This window comes from Danio rerio, chromosome 22 (genome assembly GCF_052040795.2).
Source record: "Danio rerio strain M-AB ecotype USA chromosome 22, GRCz13ab, whole genome shotgun sequence".
Taxonomy (NCBI): domain Eukaryota; kingdom Metazoa; phylum Chordata; class Actinopteri; order Cypriniformes; family Danionidae; genus Danio; species Danio rerio.
This window is the reverse complement of record NC_141042.1, coordinates 8,425,126-8,443,642: the sequence shown is the minus strand read 5'-3', so window position 1 is coordinate 8,443,642 and position 18,517 is coordinate 8,425,126. Positions and strand designations below refer to the sequence as shown.

Here is an 18,517-nt window from a genome sequence, read left to right as displayed (position 1 = left end):
TCCAGAGTTTAGGAAAATCCATGTAGGGCACAACATAATAGTGTCACAATCATCAGCGATCTTTACACCTTAGATCGCTGGAAAACATGCACTAATCTCTAATGAAGTACAAAACAGTAATTTAATAGACCACAACTTCATACATGCACTCTGCTCACACACACACACACACACACGTTCCGCATCCTGACTGATAGCACTAACACTACCAGAGCATCGTCAAGCACTGATTACACACACTATTTAAGCAGCACATACACTCACTCCAGTTGCCGAGTCTTGTTTACATCTAGTGTCATTACAACATGTTTACCTTGTGTTGTTTTTCCCGTGTTTTACCCTTGCCTTGTTAATCTTTTTATCCCTGCCTGCTGCCTACCATCTGACCTCTTGCCTGTTACTTTTACTACGTTTATGGATTGCCTACATACATCTGTTTGCCCCTGTATTGACCACTGCTTACCTGACTTTGCTATTAAACCTGCATGTGAATCCGCACCTCTGTTGTCAGTGTCACATTCCCTAGTTACAGATACCAGTATTCATGGTATTATACAGGTAGATTTACAACGGGTTTAAAGATCAGAAACCAAACTTCACTGTAAGCAAAGAGACACTTGCTTACACAAGGTTACTTGCCCCACATTAAAAGTCCTGATTCTCCTAATCCATTACATGTGAGCCACTTTAGTTGAGTATGAATTAGGTGAATAAAAGCATTAAGATTACTACATAATGTATGAACTTAAGTCTCTTTCCTTTATACCTATTGCAACTACAATTATGCATATTGAAGTGACTATCACAGTGACTTAGTATTTCTGATTTGTTCATTCACTAATAATATTAATTTCTCTTCTTCTGTTACAGCTCAAGAAGAACTGTGTAAGTATTACAGTAATTTAACAAGAAAATAGATTTAACATGTTAATAGTGCTTAAATGTTTTTAATAGTCAGTGTTTATGGATTTTTTTTTCAACATGAGTTTGATTTGGTGCAATAATTAATGATTTGTGTATTTGTCCTGTATAGAACGATGTGATATTAATGTATTGTGACTAAAACTCAGCAGTATTTGTGTCAGTTCTTTTAAATCAAGTAAAACAGTGGTAATATAATATAACATTAATCTAAAGTCATTCTTAATGTGAAGCATTTGTTAACATTTGATCATACATAACATTGAAATAGTTAAAGATCATTAGTAAAGCCATACAGATGATAAAGAGATTGTCGAAGATGCTCATGAAGAATCAGTTTCTTAGTGTTTGTGATCTTCATCTGGTTGTTCACTGGTAATCTTCTCTATTCTGTTTCTATGCTGCTGTGACATGAAGTGAAGATCGCTAAAAAACTAGAGGATGTGTGTAAGTATTACTGCTGATACAAAAATGCAAAATGTGTGAGACTAGAGTTTAAACTAGGTTTATTTTAAAAAAATCTATGCTTACATTTTTAACCACAAGTTTTGCTTGATTAAATTAGTTCGGTAATACAAGAAGTCTGTATTTGTATGTGTTGAGCTCAATTTTAATATACTGATGGCTGATCCTATTTCTGTTTTAAACTGAGAATTTAAAACAATCATATTCAAGTTGTTTTATTCTTCACATTTCTTCTCGTTTCTGTTTGCTGCCTTGACATGAAGCCGCTGCCTGTGATAAAGATATGCGTAAGTATTACATAGGAAATATACTGTATACATGTTTATTTAAAATGTTGCTGCATTAAAGTTTAAATGTATGACTTAATTTTTCTGCAGTTAATAATTAGTCATTCGCTGACATTAATACATAAATAATAATCAATTAAAAACATTTTCATGTATGTAATGTATTATTCATTGTTGACCACACTAAGGTGGCTTTAACTATTGTTCTAACACAATTTATTACAATTAACACAATTACAATTGTTGCTGATAATTGTTACTTAATAAAGTCTTGCATATCATAAAGTGCTTTTTTGAAGCTCACAATCAAGCAGTTTCTTTCAGTGTTTCTGATGTAATTTTTTTTTTCGCTCACTCACCAATCTCCTTTTCTCTGTCTTTATTTGCTGTTGTGACATGAAGTGACGGTCTCTAAACATTTAACCCAACTGCGTAAGTATTAACAATTCTATAGAAGAAATCAAAACCCAAGGATAACCTAATTGACCACAAAATAAAATTTTAAAGCAAAAATTTAAAGAGGTGCTATATTACGCATTTTTAAAGAGTTTATTGTCATTTTTGATTTTATTAAATTTTTTTGTAGTTGTACTAGAACATTCTGTCCTGCTTGGTTTACGTCATTTACATTATTGCAATACTTTCTTCCAGAGGTGGAATTTCAGTTATTTAAGTCTAACAAATGGTAAACTTTTGATCATTAAAATTGATCATTTACCCTGTGTCTCTCATGTCTCTGTGGTTTTAAGGCGCCCTTTGAAAAGAGTACATTCTCACATGCTGCATAATATCACTTCACCTGGTGCAGCCATGGGACAGCTTCTTGACTATTACACCAGAATGAGAGTAAAGTTCCTTGCAATATTTGCCTTGAAAATAGTATTTTTCCGTCGGTTTATTTACACAATGTATCTACAGAAGACTTGATCTTTAAATAGGAAAGTTATAAACTTTTTTTTTTTTTACGAAATGCTAATGGTCAAATCTGATTCAATTAATTATGCTAAGTTAAAAGTGACCCAGCCAGAATTAGAAATTGGCTGAATGCATTTAAAATGGTTTAAGTGTTTAACTCTAGGAGACTTGTAAAATGAAAAAAAAAAAAAATGAAAAAAGGTGGAGTGCTCCTTTAAGACTTACTTGTCACCTGTGATCAAAGTTTCAGGTGTGATGAAGGCCTGAATTCCAAAAAAAAAAAAAAAACTTTCTGACGTACAGTACACTAAACTTTACACATCTTTTTCTTTTTTCTATGTGCGGCTGTGACAGATGAAGAAATCTCGAAAAAATTGAGTAAGTATTACAACTAATACAGCAAGAGTTGACAAACTGGCTTTATTCTGCAACAATAAAGGAATGTGTTAAATTAAAATATCATGTTTCTGTAGTCTGCAATTACAACCCCAAATCAGAAAAAGCTGGGACAGTATGGAAATTGCAAATAAAAAAGAAAGCAGGGATTTTTTATTTTATTTACTTTGACTTGTGTTTCATTGCAGGCAATACAGCAAACATTATTGAATGTGTCCCTTATGATTTTTATATTTTTGTTGTTGTTTCAAAATAAACATATCAACAACAACATCTTTTGCAACACAAAAGTAAATTGATTACATAGTTTGAATCAGGTGATGTTGACAGGTGATTGTAATTATGATCTGGTGCAAAAACAGCATCCATGAAAGCTCTAGTCTTTTTATAGGAAGACATTGGGGTATTTCACCTTCAACAGTGCATAACATAATTAAAGATGCAAGGAATCTGTAGGAATTTCAGTGTGTAAAGAACAAGAGCGCAAACCTAAGCTGAATAACCGTGATCTCCGATCCCTCAGGCAACACTGCATCAAGAATCCTCATTAATCTATAAGCAATGTCACTATGGGCTCTGGACTACTTTGGCAAACCTACGTATGTCAAGTACCACAATATGTAGTTACATCCACAAATGCCAGTTAAAACTTTACTGGTAGGGGCCACAATACAGTGGAAATGTGAACTGTGGTCATATAAATCCAGTATTTCAGGTATTTTTTGGGAAAAATGGGTGCCATGTGCTCTGGACCAAAAGAGTAAAGGATCATACAGACTGTTTACAGCAAGTCTAAAAGCCAGGGTCTTTCATGGTGTGAGGTTGTGCCAGTGCCCTTGGAAAAGGTAACTTGCATTTCTGCTATGGCACCATTAATGCTGAAAAGTACATAGAGATTTTGGAGCACTATACAATGCTGCCTTTTCCAGGGACACCCTTGCATATCTCAACAAGACAATGCAAAACCACATTCTGGACACATTACAAAGTATTGGCTGTGAAGGAAGAGGATACAGGTACTTGACTAGCCTGCCTGCAGTCCCAACCTGTCTCCAATAGAGAGTGTGGCATATTTAATAGAGAGTGTGCAACAACGAAGATTGTGTACTGTTGTCCAGATTAAGACTTGTTTGCAAATAAGATGGAACAAAATTAAACCTGAAACACTTCCTCACTTGGTGTCTTCAGTCCCTAAACCTCTTTTAAGTGTTGTAAAAAGGAAAGTAACATTACTAAGTGGTAAATGCTGGAACATTTTTTAAAATATGTTGCAAGAACCAAAATTGGAATACATGTTTATTTTGGGAAAAAATATATATATAAAAACATATTTAAATCACGAGGAACACATGAAATAATGTTTTTTGTATTGTCTGCAATAAAATACAAGTCAAAGTACATTTAGAAATCACTATTTTCTTTCTTTTCTTTTTTCCTTTTGTAGTTTACTTTTCTTTATTTTCCATTCCTGAATATGGTTCAGAGTAAGGACTGTTTAACCACCACCCAATATTTTTTTCTCAACATTGTGAAACTGATGTATTATGGTTTTTCTTTCCCTCACCACCGGGCAAGAGTTAAACTAGAAATCACTACTTTCTGTTTTTTTGTGTTTTCCATTTTGTCTCATTTTTTTCGGATTTGGGGTTGTATATGTGAACATGGTTTTGTTAATAAAGCATGTTAAATTAGATTCCACAAATGTATCCTCTCACAAAGCTATTGCATAATATTTGAATATATAATTTTAGTAATAATATTTGAGTAACACTTGTATATATAAAGCTAGCTTGGTCTCATTGTCAAAATAAATTTTGTGCTTAATATTTACTGACAGAAATGCACCTAATGCATTAAACATACAGCAACATATTTTAAAATTTAGCAAAAATGGTCACGTGTATATGTTATTTTACCATTGGAAGTACAAATAAGTATATATATTTTCAAACACATTGGCTGTAATTTTATATACGTGTACATATTTGGCCATAAATCAGACTTTTATATGGTTGGTGGCTAAAGACAGGGCATGGTTCAGAGTGTACAAAGCAAAATTACAACCAACACCCAGGACGGAACGAGAATCATAACAAGTGACAGTCAAGGGGTTGAATAGTGTCATTATTTTATTTATTTATTTATTTTATCATTTAGTTTGAATTAGAGAAATAATTATTGAGGTGTGTGACTGTTCAGTGTTGACTTAAATGATTTTAATATGTGAGAGGGAAATTTAGAACAGTTATATGGTAACATGCACCTTGCAGACCTCCAGAGATCTGTTTTATAAGTAATGCAGTAGAAAGTACAAATGTATCTATGTGATCTAGAGTTACTAATGAAACGAGGTGTATTTCTGCCTTTCAGGCAAATTACACCCCTCCTTCCATATTTAGTTTAACATACAGCTATTAATGAAATAAAGAATAATTTATCATTGTCATGCCAAAGAACAAAAAAGTAACATTTTTAAAGCAGTTCTAATAAAGTTAAATATGTGAAATATTCTGAGATTTAACAGGTCATGGGATTCACAGGGAGCTTCAACTAATTAAAATTTCTGTCTAATTGTTATACTTTTTTTTTTTTTTTTTTTTTAAATATTCACACCATAGGACAGTTTTGAGATTTGGCTCAAAAATAACAGCAGTTCTTATGACAAGAAGTCCATGAAAGACAACTTAATGTTTAACCATGTACTGCATTTTAAATGAAGACTTGTTTCATTATTTATACATCATCTTGTCTATAATCCAGGTGCAGTCTTGTCCCCAAGAACTACTTCCCAAGCTGATCCAGGACAAGGTAATTAGTAGAATCACAGTATTATTTAGCATTCATTTTCATTCATCATTTCATTCTCTGACATGACCTCACTTAGGTGATATTGAAGAGGCTATTTTTCCCCAATGTAAAATACGCGGAATAACTTTGTAGAAAACAGTGAAACACACACACATACAAACTTTAGCTGTTGTTGTTGTTTTTTTTTTTTTTTTTTTTTTTTTTTAATACATAAAATCACAATTATCTACTGTTTATGACACTAAATGTTACGGATTAAGGTTTTTTATGTGGAACGTTCTAAACCTTGTATACAATATGCACATAGCTAGCTAGTAAGCAGGGCATACAGTTGTTAAGCTGAATCTAGTTTTCCTAAAAGGATCATGATCAATAAACTATGAGGAACTCTACAAACTGAAGTTAAATCAACAATCTGTTATTTGTTAATTAGTCTCTTACAGACATCACTAGCCTCAAAACTTAGACTCTAAAAATATATACTCTAACATAAATTACATAATAATCCAATTACATAATATCTATTAGATGTATGAAGCAAGCTTTGTCTCATTGTTTTAGGTAGGACTTTCTGTGTAATATTTACTAGTACATAAATGTACTTTTTATGCATTTGGGTAGATCCTAAAAAGTAAAATGTGTATATATCAGGGATCACCAAACTTGTTCCTGGAGGGCCGGTGTCCTGCAGATTTTAGCCACAACCCTAATCAGACACACCTGAACAAGCTAATCAAGGTCTTACTAGGTATACTTGAAACACCCAGGCAGGTGTGTTGAGGCAAGTTAAAGCTAAACCCTGCAGGGCACGAGACCTCCAGGAACGAGATTGGTGACCCCTGATATATACCATATGCACAATATGTATATTTCCATAGAACATACAGAAACTTCTTTAACACTAGTTTCCCAATCCTGGTCTATGAACCACACAGGCATGGGCCAGTATAAGATTCTGACAGTATGATAGCCTTGGATAAAAGTATCATTGTTTCACGATTTTGTGGTTAATGCTCTAAAATAAGTTCTTTTTAAATGTTTGTTTAAACAACAAAAACTTCCCCTGTTAATACAATATGTTTTATTTTGAGAAACATTTGAATTATTTTGGAACAGTAAACATGTCAGGCTAAACAATTCAAATGAATCATTGACTTCTGCTTTATTTATTCGTTTCAAAAACAGATTTCTTCACATGGTAAATTTGCATCTTTGGATGTCTTTTCTGCGGGAGATACTGTTGTCCAAAAAAAGTTAAAAAAAAAAAAACTTGCATATATTGTAGCAGCAGTATTACAGAAAATGTTTGCAGTTTTAAAAACCTAGATTTTTTTTTTCCCAAACCACAGTATACCTTAAAAAAATGGTTATTGTCCTTTGCCTAGGCCCCAAATCAAAACATTGACATCGCGTGTAACATTATAATGCACAATAACTAAACACAGAATAAGAAACAATGAGGTTGCGCACTGAAATATAATTAGCATGACTCAAAAATAAAAGGCATTTAGGCTAAATCCGTTTTTCCGCTCATATTTGAATGTTTTGTGTGCTTATAGTCTTTCCTCCTGTGCTCTTGTTCCCACATTCTGGGCTTGAGTTTCTAATGCTAGTTTCATTTAAATGACGGGTGGGCTTCAGTGCCATCATTGTAGTGATTGACAGTTGCTCCTCCAGTTGATCAGTGTGTCAGGCGGGGGATGCATTTTGTTTCAGGAATTTCAGATAATATAGACACCTGTCAATGATTCCAGGGAATTCATATCAATAAAAAACATTTAGGGCTTTATTTTAATAGTCCTTGCGCAAAGCACAAAACACAGGCCGCAAATGCTTTCAGGGCATGTCAGAATCCACTTTTGCTATTTTAAGGACAGAAAAATCTACTTTGCGCCGTGGCACATGATCTAAAAGGGTTGAGTTTATTTTCTTAATGAGTTATAGGTGTGTTTTGAGAATAAAACAGTTAGAGTCTCATTTCCCATTCCCTTAAAGAGCCAGCTGCACCGCGCCAAGAGCGCATTCGCTATTTACAGGACGCAAAGTAAGTCTAAGTGAAAAAACTGAGCATTTCACTAGCAAACAGTTAACAGTTTTTTTAAACAGAAAACTGTTAAACAGAGCATCTACTGCGTAAGAATGAGAGATAATGGATCACTTTCGCTCTTGGATAGGGAAACCTTTACGCACAGACATCAATTAGTCTATAAATAAATGATTGCATTTGTTAAGCGCAAATATTCTTTTTAAAACTATTTCTAAATTCAGTTCTAATTTCCAGCAAATGAATAAATGAACAATAATAACAAAATGTGCTTAAAAACCTGAGTTATATCCTAAAACACATGCTGTGCCCCAAATGGTCTAAAACCTGACAGGTGGGCAAATCTAAGCTTGTTTTTAATAAAACAAATATAAATATGCATATAATAAATAATACTGCTAATAATAATAATAACATTATACAAAAGCAAATTGTTATGAATGAACTGAAAAAGCCTCCCGAGATGAAGAAGACATAAAAGCAGTGATTTTTCATATTTATGTAGGCTAAAAAATAATGTTTTGTAATATTTTAATCCTTTATATTTCTATTCTATATCTATTCTTATTATATCCTATATATATCCTAAATATAATTTTTTTTTCATATGTAAGGATATTTGCCTATTGCTCTCTTGTGTGTAGTAAGCAGTGCGTAAGCGAGGCGCAACTCTGCGCCGGAGTTTAGACCGGGTTAGTTTTGGTCTAATGAAAAATCTATTATAGTTTCTCAAAATAGAAACGCGCCAGCGGTCCGCCTCAGAACGCCTTCCTTTTTAGACCAGAACGCCTATGGGCGCACATATGAGCGCAAATGCATTTGCTATTTAAACAGCGTAGTGCAACGCCTCAAAACGACTCTTGCGCCAAGCTGAAACTACCAAAAGACTACTGCGCCGCGCCTTGCGCCACATTGCGCCGGATGTATGATAGGGCCCAAAGTGTTGGGTCTATAATTATAATGGAAGGTTTATTTTCACTGTGAAAGACAGAAAAGTAAAATACATTTTAAAACATGTTTGAACTGATGTCATTTTTAATTAGAGAAAAAAGTATTTGATCCCCTGTCAGTCAGCAGGATTTCTGGCTACCAGGTGTTTTTAGATTAGAAGCAGCCTCCTAAAGGGAGTTTTCTATGTTTAAAAGACAAGTGCAAAAAAAATGTCAGATTTCAAACTCCCCACCATGGCCAAGATCAAAGAGGTCCAAGTCTCCAGACCTTAATCCCATAGAATATCTGTGGAGGGAGTTGAAAGTTTGAATTGCCAAATAATGAGGCATAATTGAGTGAAAATACCTAATACTTAAATACTGAGTGAATACTTATTTCACATGTTAAAATGCATATCAATTCATACATTTTTTTGAATACCATTTATAAGGATTTTTGTTGCTGAGAGTTGTCTCTCACAGCTAAAATAAACCTACCATTACATTTATAGACAGTAGGCAAACATGCAAAATCAGGAGAGGATCATGTACTTTTTCCCTATTGTATATTTATTTATTTATTTATGTTTGTCTTTGTGTTCGTTGGGTTTCCTCCGGGTGCTCCAGTTTGCCCTACAGTCCGAAGACATGCACTATAGGTGATTTGAATGAACTAAATTGCCTGTAGTGTATGTGTGTGAATGCAATAGTGTATGGATGTTTCCCAGTGTTAGGTTGCAGCTGGAAGGAAATCCACTGCGTAAAACATATGCTGGATGAGTTGGTAGTTCATTCCGGTGTGGATGAACAGATTCAGAAGAATGAACCGCCAAGGTTCATTCTTCTGTGGGGACCCCAGATCAATAAAGGGCCAAAGCTAAAAATAAAATGAATGAATGAATAATTAAACTCTTAATGATACAGTTTAGAAGACATTGAAGGCTAGTCAATAAACGCAAAATGCTTTTAGTAAAATGATGTACATTAATATGATACATATTAATATTTGTTGTTCTGTTTTAATTAGTTCACCTCTTCTGTCTTGTAGATAAAATAAAATTGTAACTGATTCAGTTCTATAATTAAAACGTCTTTCTAAACTTATGAGCCAAATGCAGTCTACCTAAAAAGTATTTCCAGTTTTGTTTATCATTAATTTACATTGTGATAATTACACGCATCATTGTAAACTGTTACAGATTATTAATAAAGTCATCCACAATGTGAAGATTATTAATATGCAAAACTCACAATTTGTCTTCAATTAAGCTTTACTGTCTAATTATAATCTAATTTCTCTTTTTTTGTGCTTCTGTGACAGCTGAAGGGAACACTTATCATACAGTAGGGTTGGGCATCTTGGCTATAATGCCGATCCGAACGCATCTCGATACAAAAAATACGATCCGATATATTAGCGATACATTTGTGACATTGCGATGCAACACGATACGATTTACACCCATATCACGATACAATGCGATAATTCAGCACTAACTAATTAGATCAAGTTTATGAGATGATGTAAGAAAGGATGCTGTGCCATTGAATGAGTTTGATTATTTATTAACCAAGTAAAACCAAGATTTTTTTTTACAAACTGACTTTTCTCTCAGAGCCAGAGTGTCAGTTTACAGTAGAGGGCCATTTTAGAACATATAGCACATATTATTTAAGGATTTTCAAGATAAACAGAATGTATAAGTGCAATATATATTATAAATGTATATATTTGCACTCTTTCAACATAAAGGTTTAGCATTGCACAAGAAGAATTGTGATTTAACTTTTCAACTATGAAAAAAAGTTTTACAAAGATATATTTTGCCACTGAATATTCAAAACTTAAGGTGGTGAACTAGCAGTGTTATGTTGCTTTGAAACATCACTGTCACTGTAAACAACAGGCTAATAAAAATATAAATAAATAAAAATTTACAGGAGGTGTTTAAAACCTTCGTTCTCCGTGACGCTAGGCTGAATATCTTTGCAGATGAACAATGCAATAGCATTCGTTATTGGCGTAGAGCGAGCAGAACTGTTGCGCATGGAGAAAACTTTCAGTGCTTTTCTCACCACTTTTGGAGCTGGTAGCTACAGTTGAAGCAGAGCAGGAAGCAGGGGATGCAGGAACACTAGAAGATGCTTCCACAACAACACCGAGGCGCCGCTTCAAGTGAGATATCAGATTACTCGTACTGCCCGTGTATTTTACAGATGCGCGGCACATTTTGCAAATTGCATCTGTCCTGTCAAGTCGTCCATCCTTTTTGCAGAATCCATAATGTTGCCATACTTTAGATTTAAAACTCAGTGAGGAATAAAATGTTTGTTTTGCTTCTCGCGCTTTCTGAGGGCGCTCCACTAGCTTCATCCGCACACCTGATACACTGAGTTGTAGTGTAAGTGTACACATCCGCAAGCCTGTTGCTAATGCATACTTTATGTAGGTCGATTAAATTATGCGCCAAAAACAGGTTGACAACACTTGCTAATAAATAAAAAATACATTCTGTATTAAAAATATAAGTTGTATCTTGGAAAAACCGATGCATCTCGCAAAAACCGATGCATCTCGATTTGTTTCCAAAATTTCATTCATCCTCTGCTGCTCTACCGATGCACTCGCATCGTGCACGCGCATGACCGCGTATCGATACATATCGGTTAATCTTCCCATTCCTATCATACAGCATTGTGAGAGGATGTCACTATAAAGAATACAACTGATCTGCTTGAAGGTAATAGGTATGAGTGGTGGTTTGGCAACAATAATTTATTAGCTGTCACCAGGAGCGCAAAGCCATTTGATGGAATATTCAGAGACAGACTGGAGCTGGACAAGAAGACTGAATCTCTGACCATCAAGAACATGACTATTAAACACACTGGAGAATATAGATTTATGATTATCAACTAAAGTGAAACAAAACCAAAGACAACTAAAACATTCACTGAGTATCTCCAGCCTTTTAGTGCAGTGAATGAAACAGCTCTTTCTCAAATGCTTTTTCATCTCAAACTCTTGACTGTAAAGACTAGCTTTGTCACTATAGTAGTTGGTGTTGTATATAATCAAGATCTAGCAGTTTCTACACATGATGAAACATGTTAAATGCCTGACATTTAGTGCCAGTTCTCCCATTGTTGGCTCCAGGTGTATTTATTATCTGTTTTAGTGATTACTGTCTCTTTGGGTGCAATGATAAACTTTGCTTTTTTGTTAGTCATAATTCAGCTGAAACTGTTCAGACTCCAGTTATACTGTAAATCATTTCAGTTATCAGTAAATGTGAGATTAAAGATCTTCTGAAGCACATCAATCATTTATATTCCAGTCATAATAAAGTGGTGCAGACACTTTGCTTGTCTGTATTGTTTAGTAAACAGAGTCTGAAGAAATGACTACTGACTCGATGCTCAGATCTTCCCTTTTTTATGTCCATCTTTGTTTCAGATCTCGATAGAACACAAGTAAAGAGTTCAGTGCCGGAAGCATCAGGACTGTTACATGAAGAAGCCGTGTATGCGAATGAAAGATCAAATCCAGTTTAATGAGAGAAGACACGCCCACCAATGCCGATTACTGTGACATCATCAACATTTAAAGCTGCAGCTACAACAATAATCATCTTTCTGTTATTCAGAGCTTCTAGAATGCTTCCAGTGAAAGAAAAAAAAAAACCTGTGTTTGTTCAGCCTTTAAATTTGTGTGTAAAAAGATTTTAAATGAAGATGGAAACTTTTACATCAGTTTATGAATGTTACTCATCATATCTGTTACTCTGTTGGCAGTTTGACTCTCATAGCTTTAATTTTGTATGAATGTAGACAGCGAGCAGCTTCTATCATACATTTTATCACAGCAGCGTTTCTCTAATCGTTTTGTGTGAGGTACTATTGTTTTTTATAATTAACACCAATATCAGGATAATGGACCTGTTTTGCGGTCTCAGGTATGAAACTCACATTTCAGAAACATCTTTGACTATCAGGGTCACACTTGAATTCAGTCTATCTGGCACTTTTATTATACAAGTCAATCAGCTAAACATTTATTTACAGCAATTTGCTTGTATTTTAAGTTTGTGCTTTTAGTATACTTTCATTATTTACTATTATTGGGTCTATTATTTTACTCTCATTTTATTATACTTTTAATATGTTGTATGTGAATCTGCTTCTTCATCTAAATCTGATCTGCATGTCAAATTTAGTATATAAAGGGCTTTGTATTTATGCTGAAGCACTTAAATTAACCTTTAACAAAAAAGCTGTTGTTTAACTCGAGCACTTACTGAAGTGAAGTCACACTGTTGTGAATTTGCTTTATTGATGAATCTGTTGGTCATTTTGACGACTGCATGTTCATAATGAATACATGTCAAATACTTACTAACTGAAAGTTTCTGTCCTCAAGTTTAGTGGACAAATATTACTAACAATGCTTGAAAGTGTATTTGATTGTTATGCTTCCTTAAAAATAATAAAGGAGAATTGTGTGAAATTTGTGTTGAATCGACTTAATTTTTCTTCAAAACATGTTTTAGAGTAGATTCAATCTGAGCAGAAACGACTGAAGAAAAAAAAAACGCATAAAAATACAAAAATATTCTCAAATTCTGTTGAATTTAATCCAAACTAATCTGACGATGAAATAAGACTATTACTTTAGAAGTAGTTAAATCATTCACTGAATTTTGTTATGAAATTTAAGTGAATTATAACATTTTAATGGTCAGTTGATGCATTTTTAGTTTAAAAAAATGTTAAATCTAGAGCTGCAATTATTTCCTGCCAAGAAAAGATTTTGATGAACTTCAACTTTATGAACACCAGATGGCAGCAGAAGTGTAGAAAACGCATTCATTTTTTTTTTTTTTTTTAAATAAAGGTCTAGTGCTTCTGTATAATTTATGGATAAAACACTTATTGTGCTTTAAAATGGTTTTTAATCATTTAGTTTGGTGAATTTAATGTGATTATTTCAGGGAACAAAAAAAATACTAATGTAAACTCTCCTTTGTGTATCTGCAAAACAAGAAAACGACTAAATTCAGACTGACCAAATAGGTTTAAAATTAATAAAAAGAATAATAAATAAATAAAGTGGCATATTTTGTATTTACTCAACAATAAATGTTACCTTCAGGTGGAAAGATATCACAAGAAACTGAACCAATGAATATGAGTTTCTCGCAAGCACTGAATGGGAAAGAAACAACACTTTCACACACTTGCACATTCAGTGTATGTATAATTGTTATTCATTCATTCATTTTCTTGTCGGCTTAGTCCCTTTATTAATCTGGGGTCGCCACAGTGGAATGAACCGCCAACTTATCCAGCAAGTTTTTACGCAGCAGATGCGCTTCCAGCGGCAACCCATCTCTGGGAACCATCCACACACACATTAACACACTACGGACAATTTAGCCTACCCAATTCACCTGTACCACATGTCTTTGGACTGTGGGGGAAACCGGAGCACCCGGAGGAAACCCACGCGAAGGCAGGGAGAACATGCAAATTCCACACAGATACGCCAACTGAGCCGAGGTTCGAACCAGCGACCTCCTTGCTGTGAGGCGACAGCACTACCTACTGTGCCACTGCCTCGCCTAAAATTGTTTTTTATTTTATTTTTTTTGTATTTACGTTGTTGACAAACGCTATTGCTTCTCTGAAATGTTTACTCATTGACATGATAAGAAGATGATCAGTGATATTTGCTTCACATGGGATTGGTCATAATGTTTTGTCTCATCAGTGGATGTTAAAAGCTGTGAAAACGATGTGATTCCACATTCAGCCACTAGAGGGAGATAAAACAGTTTCATCTGCATTTCAAGAGACATATCGCAGGAGCTTTTAGTGATGATGAGCAGTTACGAAAACACTATCATTTCTCTAAAATATGAAATGGTTACATACTTCAAGATATTTCCACATCCGTTTTTAATAAGCCTTTTGCAGCCTAAAATAACATGTTTTCCTCGTGTTCATTTACTAGTTGTCACCTCAGCAGGTCTTTAGTAGACAAATGATTGACTAAATTATGAATAAATAAATGGCTTAATAAATAACTAAATAGACAAATTAATCAAAAAATGTAATGACAAAAATTTAAAACAAACATGAAAATTAATAATTTGTTAAAATTATTCCTTATTTTTTTCACATTTATTAATAAAAAAAACATCTCCACTTTTATACATATATATATATATATATATATATATATATATATATATATATATATATATATATATATATATATATATATATATTTACTTATCTGTGTATTTGGACATTTATTTATTTTCACATAAGTGTGTTATGAAGTCGGAGGCATGAGTCGAGTCCACAGTGAATCCTTATGGTGTAGAACACAGTGCTCAATCTTGAGTTCAGCTTTAGCCCTGATCAAATTTGTGTAACATGGTTGGTCTGGATAAATGTGGAATATTAGAACATACATATGTTTAATTAAAAAAAATTTAAAGAAAATATAAATAAATAAAAGTGGAAATAAATTCATGTTGAAATACATTTTTAAAAAGTTAAATGTGGGGAAGAAAAATAATTTCCGCTAATTTAAAAATTAATTAGTTCATTTTCTTTTCAGTTTAGTTTATTTATTAATCCGGGGTCGCCACAGCGGAATGAACCACATGTTCTGTGCAGTGGATGCCCTTACAGTTGCAAGTATAGTGACGGGGACTCTATACTGCTCAGTGAGTCTTTCGGATGAGACGTTAAACCAAGGTTCCGACTCTCTGTGGTCGTTAAAAATCCCAGGATGTCCTTTGAAAAAGAGTAGGGGTTTAACCCCGGCATCCTGGCCAAATCTGCCCACTGGCCTCTGTCCATCATGGCCTCCTAATCCTCCCCATATCATAATTGGCTTCATCACTCTGTCTCCTCTCCACCAATCAGCTGGTGTGTACTGTGCGGTCTGGCGCAAAAATGCATTCTGACACGCCCTGAAAGCGTTTGTGCCCTGCGTTTTGCGCTCTGCGCATGGACCGTCAAAATAGAGCCCTTAAAGTTAAAACGAGAGATGGGGTTATGATTGCGCGTACAACAGCGAGAACCAGGGGGTGGGGGAGATTATTGCGGATGAAAGTGAGGAGATGTCGTCGATGCCCTCTCTCTATTCTGCCACCCTAGGCGGCCGCCTGGGTCGCTTCTATAGACTCGCCGGCTGCGGGAAATAAAGGGTTAAATTTCATTTTCAGAACAACACCACAGTATAGCCAACCTAGTGCTGTGTTTGTACTTTTCATTTTTCTGATTTTTGATATAATAACCTACACTGCAGCGCGGGATTCGCCAGCAATTTGCTATTGAAGGAGCAGCAGAGACTATGGGACTTTGTCAGACCTTGACAGGGACTTTGTCAGTAACTTTTACAGTTCAAATGGACCAGTTTCTTCTTCCTCCAGATCATAACATGTACAGATTTTACTACTTCAATGTGTTCCTTTTGCCGCCATTCATACCGCAGCGGCAGCAGTAATTGGTGCGCCAGCAGCTTTTGACCGCTGGGTGGCACTTTAACCACAGATATTCAGCTTTGCCTTTTCACAATACTAAACAGACGGTTCTGTATGCGTACCTTATATGATGTGATGTGTTCAATCAAAATATAATTTTGATTTAGTTTTCTTAGTAATAAACATCTTACCCTATACTGTATGTTTTAGAAAATACATGGTGAGAAGTATAGCCATAGGCTTCAAAAAGCAAATAGTAGAATTACGTCTTTTGTGCCCTATTAAATTGCGTTGTTGTTTTGATTTTTTTTATCATCATGGCAATGTTATTACCTCAAATCTTTAACATGCGCATATGAAAAACAGCAAAATAATATTAAGATGATCGTGCCAGTGGAGCACATCACCTGATTGCCCAGCAAGCTATAGCCGTCATTTCAAAGGCTAGGTGAAGCATAGACCAGATCTAGCCCGGCTACATGTACCCCATTTTAGCCCGAATAACCTTAAATTTGGTTGTATGTTTTTTTTTTTTGCTAATAAAGCTTATGATATGTATGATACTCCATCATGTAAGCAAATTCAATAAGGTTTATGAGGTTCCTGGAAGTAATAAATGTAGTTTCAGTTCCTCTGTGAAGTATAGACGCAATCTAGTCCGGCTATGTGTAACCCATCTCTAGCCCCAAAAAAAACTTAAATTTGCTTACCTGTCTTTTTTTGGCAAAATACTTTGAGATGTGTATGATATTCCTTTAAGTGAGTAAAGTCAATCGCATTTACAAGGTGTTTGGGCATTTAAAAAATATATGTTATTTTCGTAGTCTAAGCGTAGCCTTGAATTAGCTCGTCATCCGGCTGGCTATTTATAGCCCACTGATAGCCTAAACTGATTCACTTTAGTATTTTGCCGTGCCGCGTGTTCATCACATACATATTATCTACAAGTGTTAAGGTGTAATTTTGTGACATGTTCATTTATAGCCTTAATTTAACTTTGAATTAGATGGATTACATAGTTGGCAGTGAGGTGTTAATGTTCCTCTGTGTCGAGTTTCTTCACTGCTGATTTGCTTTTCCAGAACACTTCCGGGATGTACAAGTAGCCCAAACTCGCTCATTTTGAGGCAGGAACCAGCGGACGTGCAACAACTTGTTGCTACACGTCGTTGCGACGTGTAGTTACATTTTTTGAGAGGTGCACGTCAGCGACGCCGACGGCCACGGCGAAGGGCTATGCGTCTGCGCCGTAGCATACGCCGGCGTTTGACGCAGAAGTATAAATCAGCCTTAAATGCACAGCTACGCGCATTGCATGCGGTGTGGGTTACGCTGGTCACTTGACACAGAAGTATAAATCAGGCTTAAGAAACAGGCGGGACTCTCGGCTATTTTGACAAATACACACCTACATTACACAGAGCCCAACATGGAAGTTTGTGATTGGGTCAGCCCAATGTCAACAAAGAAAAGAACCAATGGGCTGCAGATTATGTCGCACGGCCGCTCTGTCCGGAAAAAAAACATCTCACTTTCAGCTCACAGGGGAGAAAAACATGACAGTCTGCTAAGTGTTTTATGGGCTGATCAAATCATAAGAAGATGATCAGCCCGGCCCAAAAAGTACATCGAAACAGCGGGAAACTGCCCGGCATCTACCCCTGGCAGGAAAAAACAGGAAAAAAATAAAAAATAAACTGTGTTAATTGCGTTAACTTTTTTTAACGCGTTAATTATTTCAAATTAATCGCATGCGTTAACGCGTTAATTTTGACAGCACTAAATATAATATAATATAAAATAATATAATATAATATTAAACAAAATAGTATAGGTGACGCAGTGGCGCAGTGGGTAGCACGTTTGCCTCACAGCAAGAAGGTCGCTGGGTCGCTGGTTCGAGCCTCGGCTCAGTTGGTGTTTCTGTGTGGAGTTTGCATGTTCTCCCTGCGTTCGCGTGGGTTTCCTCTGGGTGCTCCGGTTTCCCCCACAGTCCAAAGACATGCAGAACAGGTGAATTGGGTAGGCTAAATTGTCTGTAGTGTGTGAATGTTTCCCAGAGATGGGTTGCGGCTGGATATGTTGGTGGTTCATTCCGCTGTGGCGACCCCAGATTAATAAAGGGACTAAACCGACAAGAAAAATGAATTATTGCAAAAAAATTAATGGAAAAAATAATTTTATATCTCATGATGACAAACTTAAAAATAAGGTAATAAAGTGAACATAACACAAACTAAACCTAAATAATAA

The 18,517-nt window shown here is 35.1% G+C and overlaps 1 protein-coding gene across 6 annotated transcripts in view; it reads left to right on the top strand.

Moving 5' to 3' along the window:
• The window catches only part of wu:fi37e09, a 33,213-nt gene extending 19,941 nt beyond the window's left edge, over window positions 1-13,272 (top strand). The window contains exons 9-15 of one of the 6 annotated variants that reach the window (XM_087303590.1): window positions 871-885; window positions 1,339-1,368; window positions 1,650-1,673; window positions 2,076-2,105; window positions 2,943-2,966; window positions 5,745-5,792; window positions 12,223-13,272. In XM_087303590.1, the coding sequence (XP_087159716.1) occupies window positions 871-885; window positions 1,339-1,368; window positions 1,650-1,673; window positions 2,076-2,105; window positions 2,943-2,966; window positions 5,745-5,792; window positions 12,223-12,320 (269 nt within the window). In that variant the 3' untranslated portion in view covers window positions 12,321-13,272. Of the gene's footprint in view, window positions 1-558; window positions 886-1,338; window positions 1,415-1,649; window positions 1,674-2,075; window positions 2,106-2,942; window positions 2,967-5,744; window positions 5,793-12,222 lie in introns of those variants that run through there. The other 5 variants (XR_015521511.1, XR_015521514.1, XR_015521512.1 and 2 more) reach the window with 5 other exon arrangements.
• The last annotated feature ends 5,245 nt before the right edge of the window (window positions 13,273-18,517 follow it).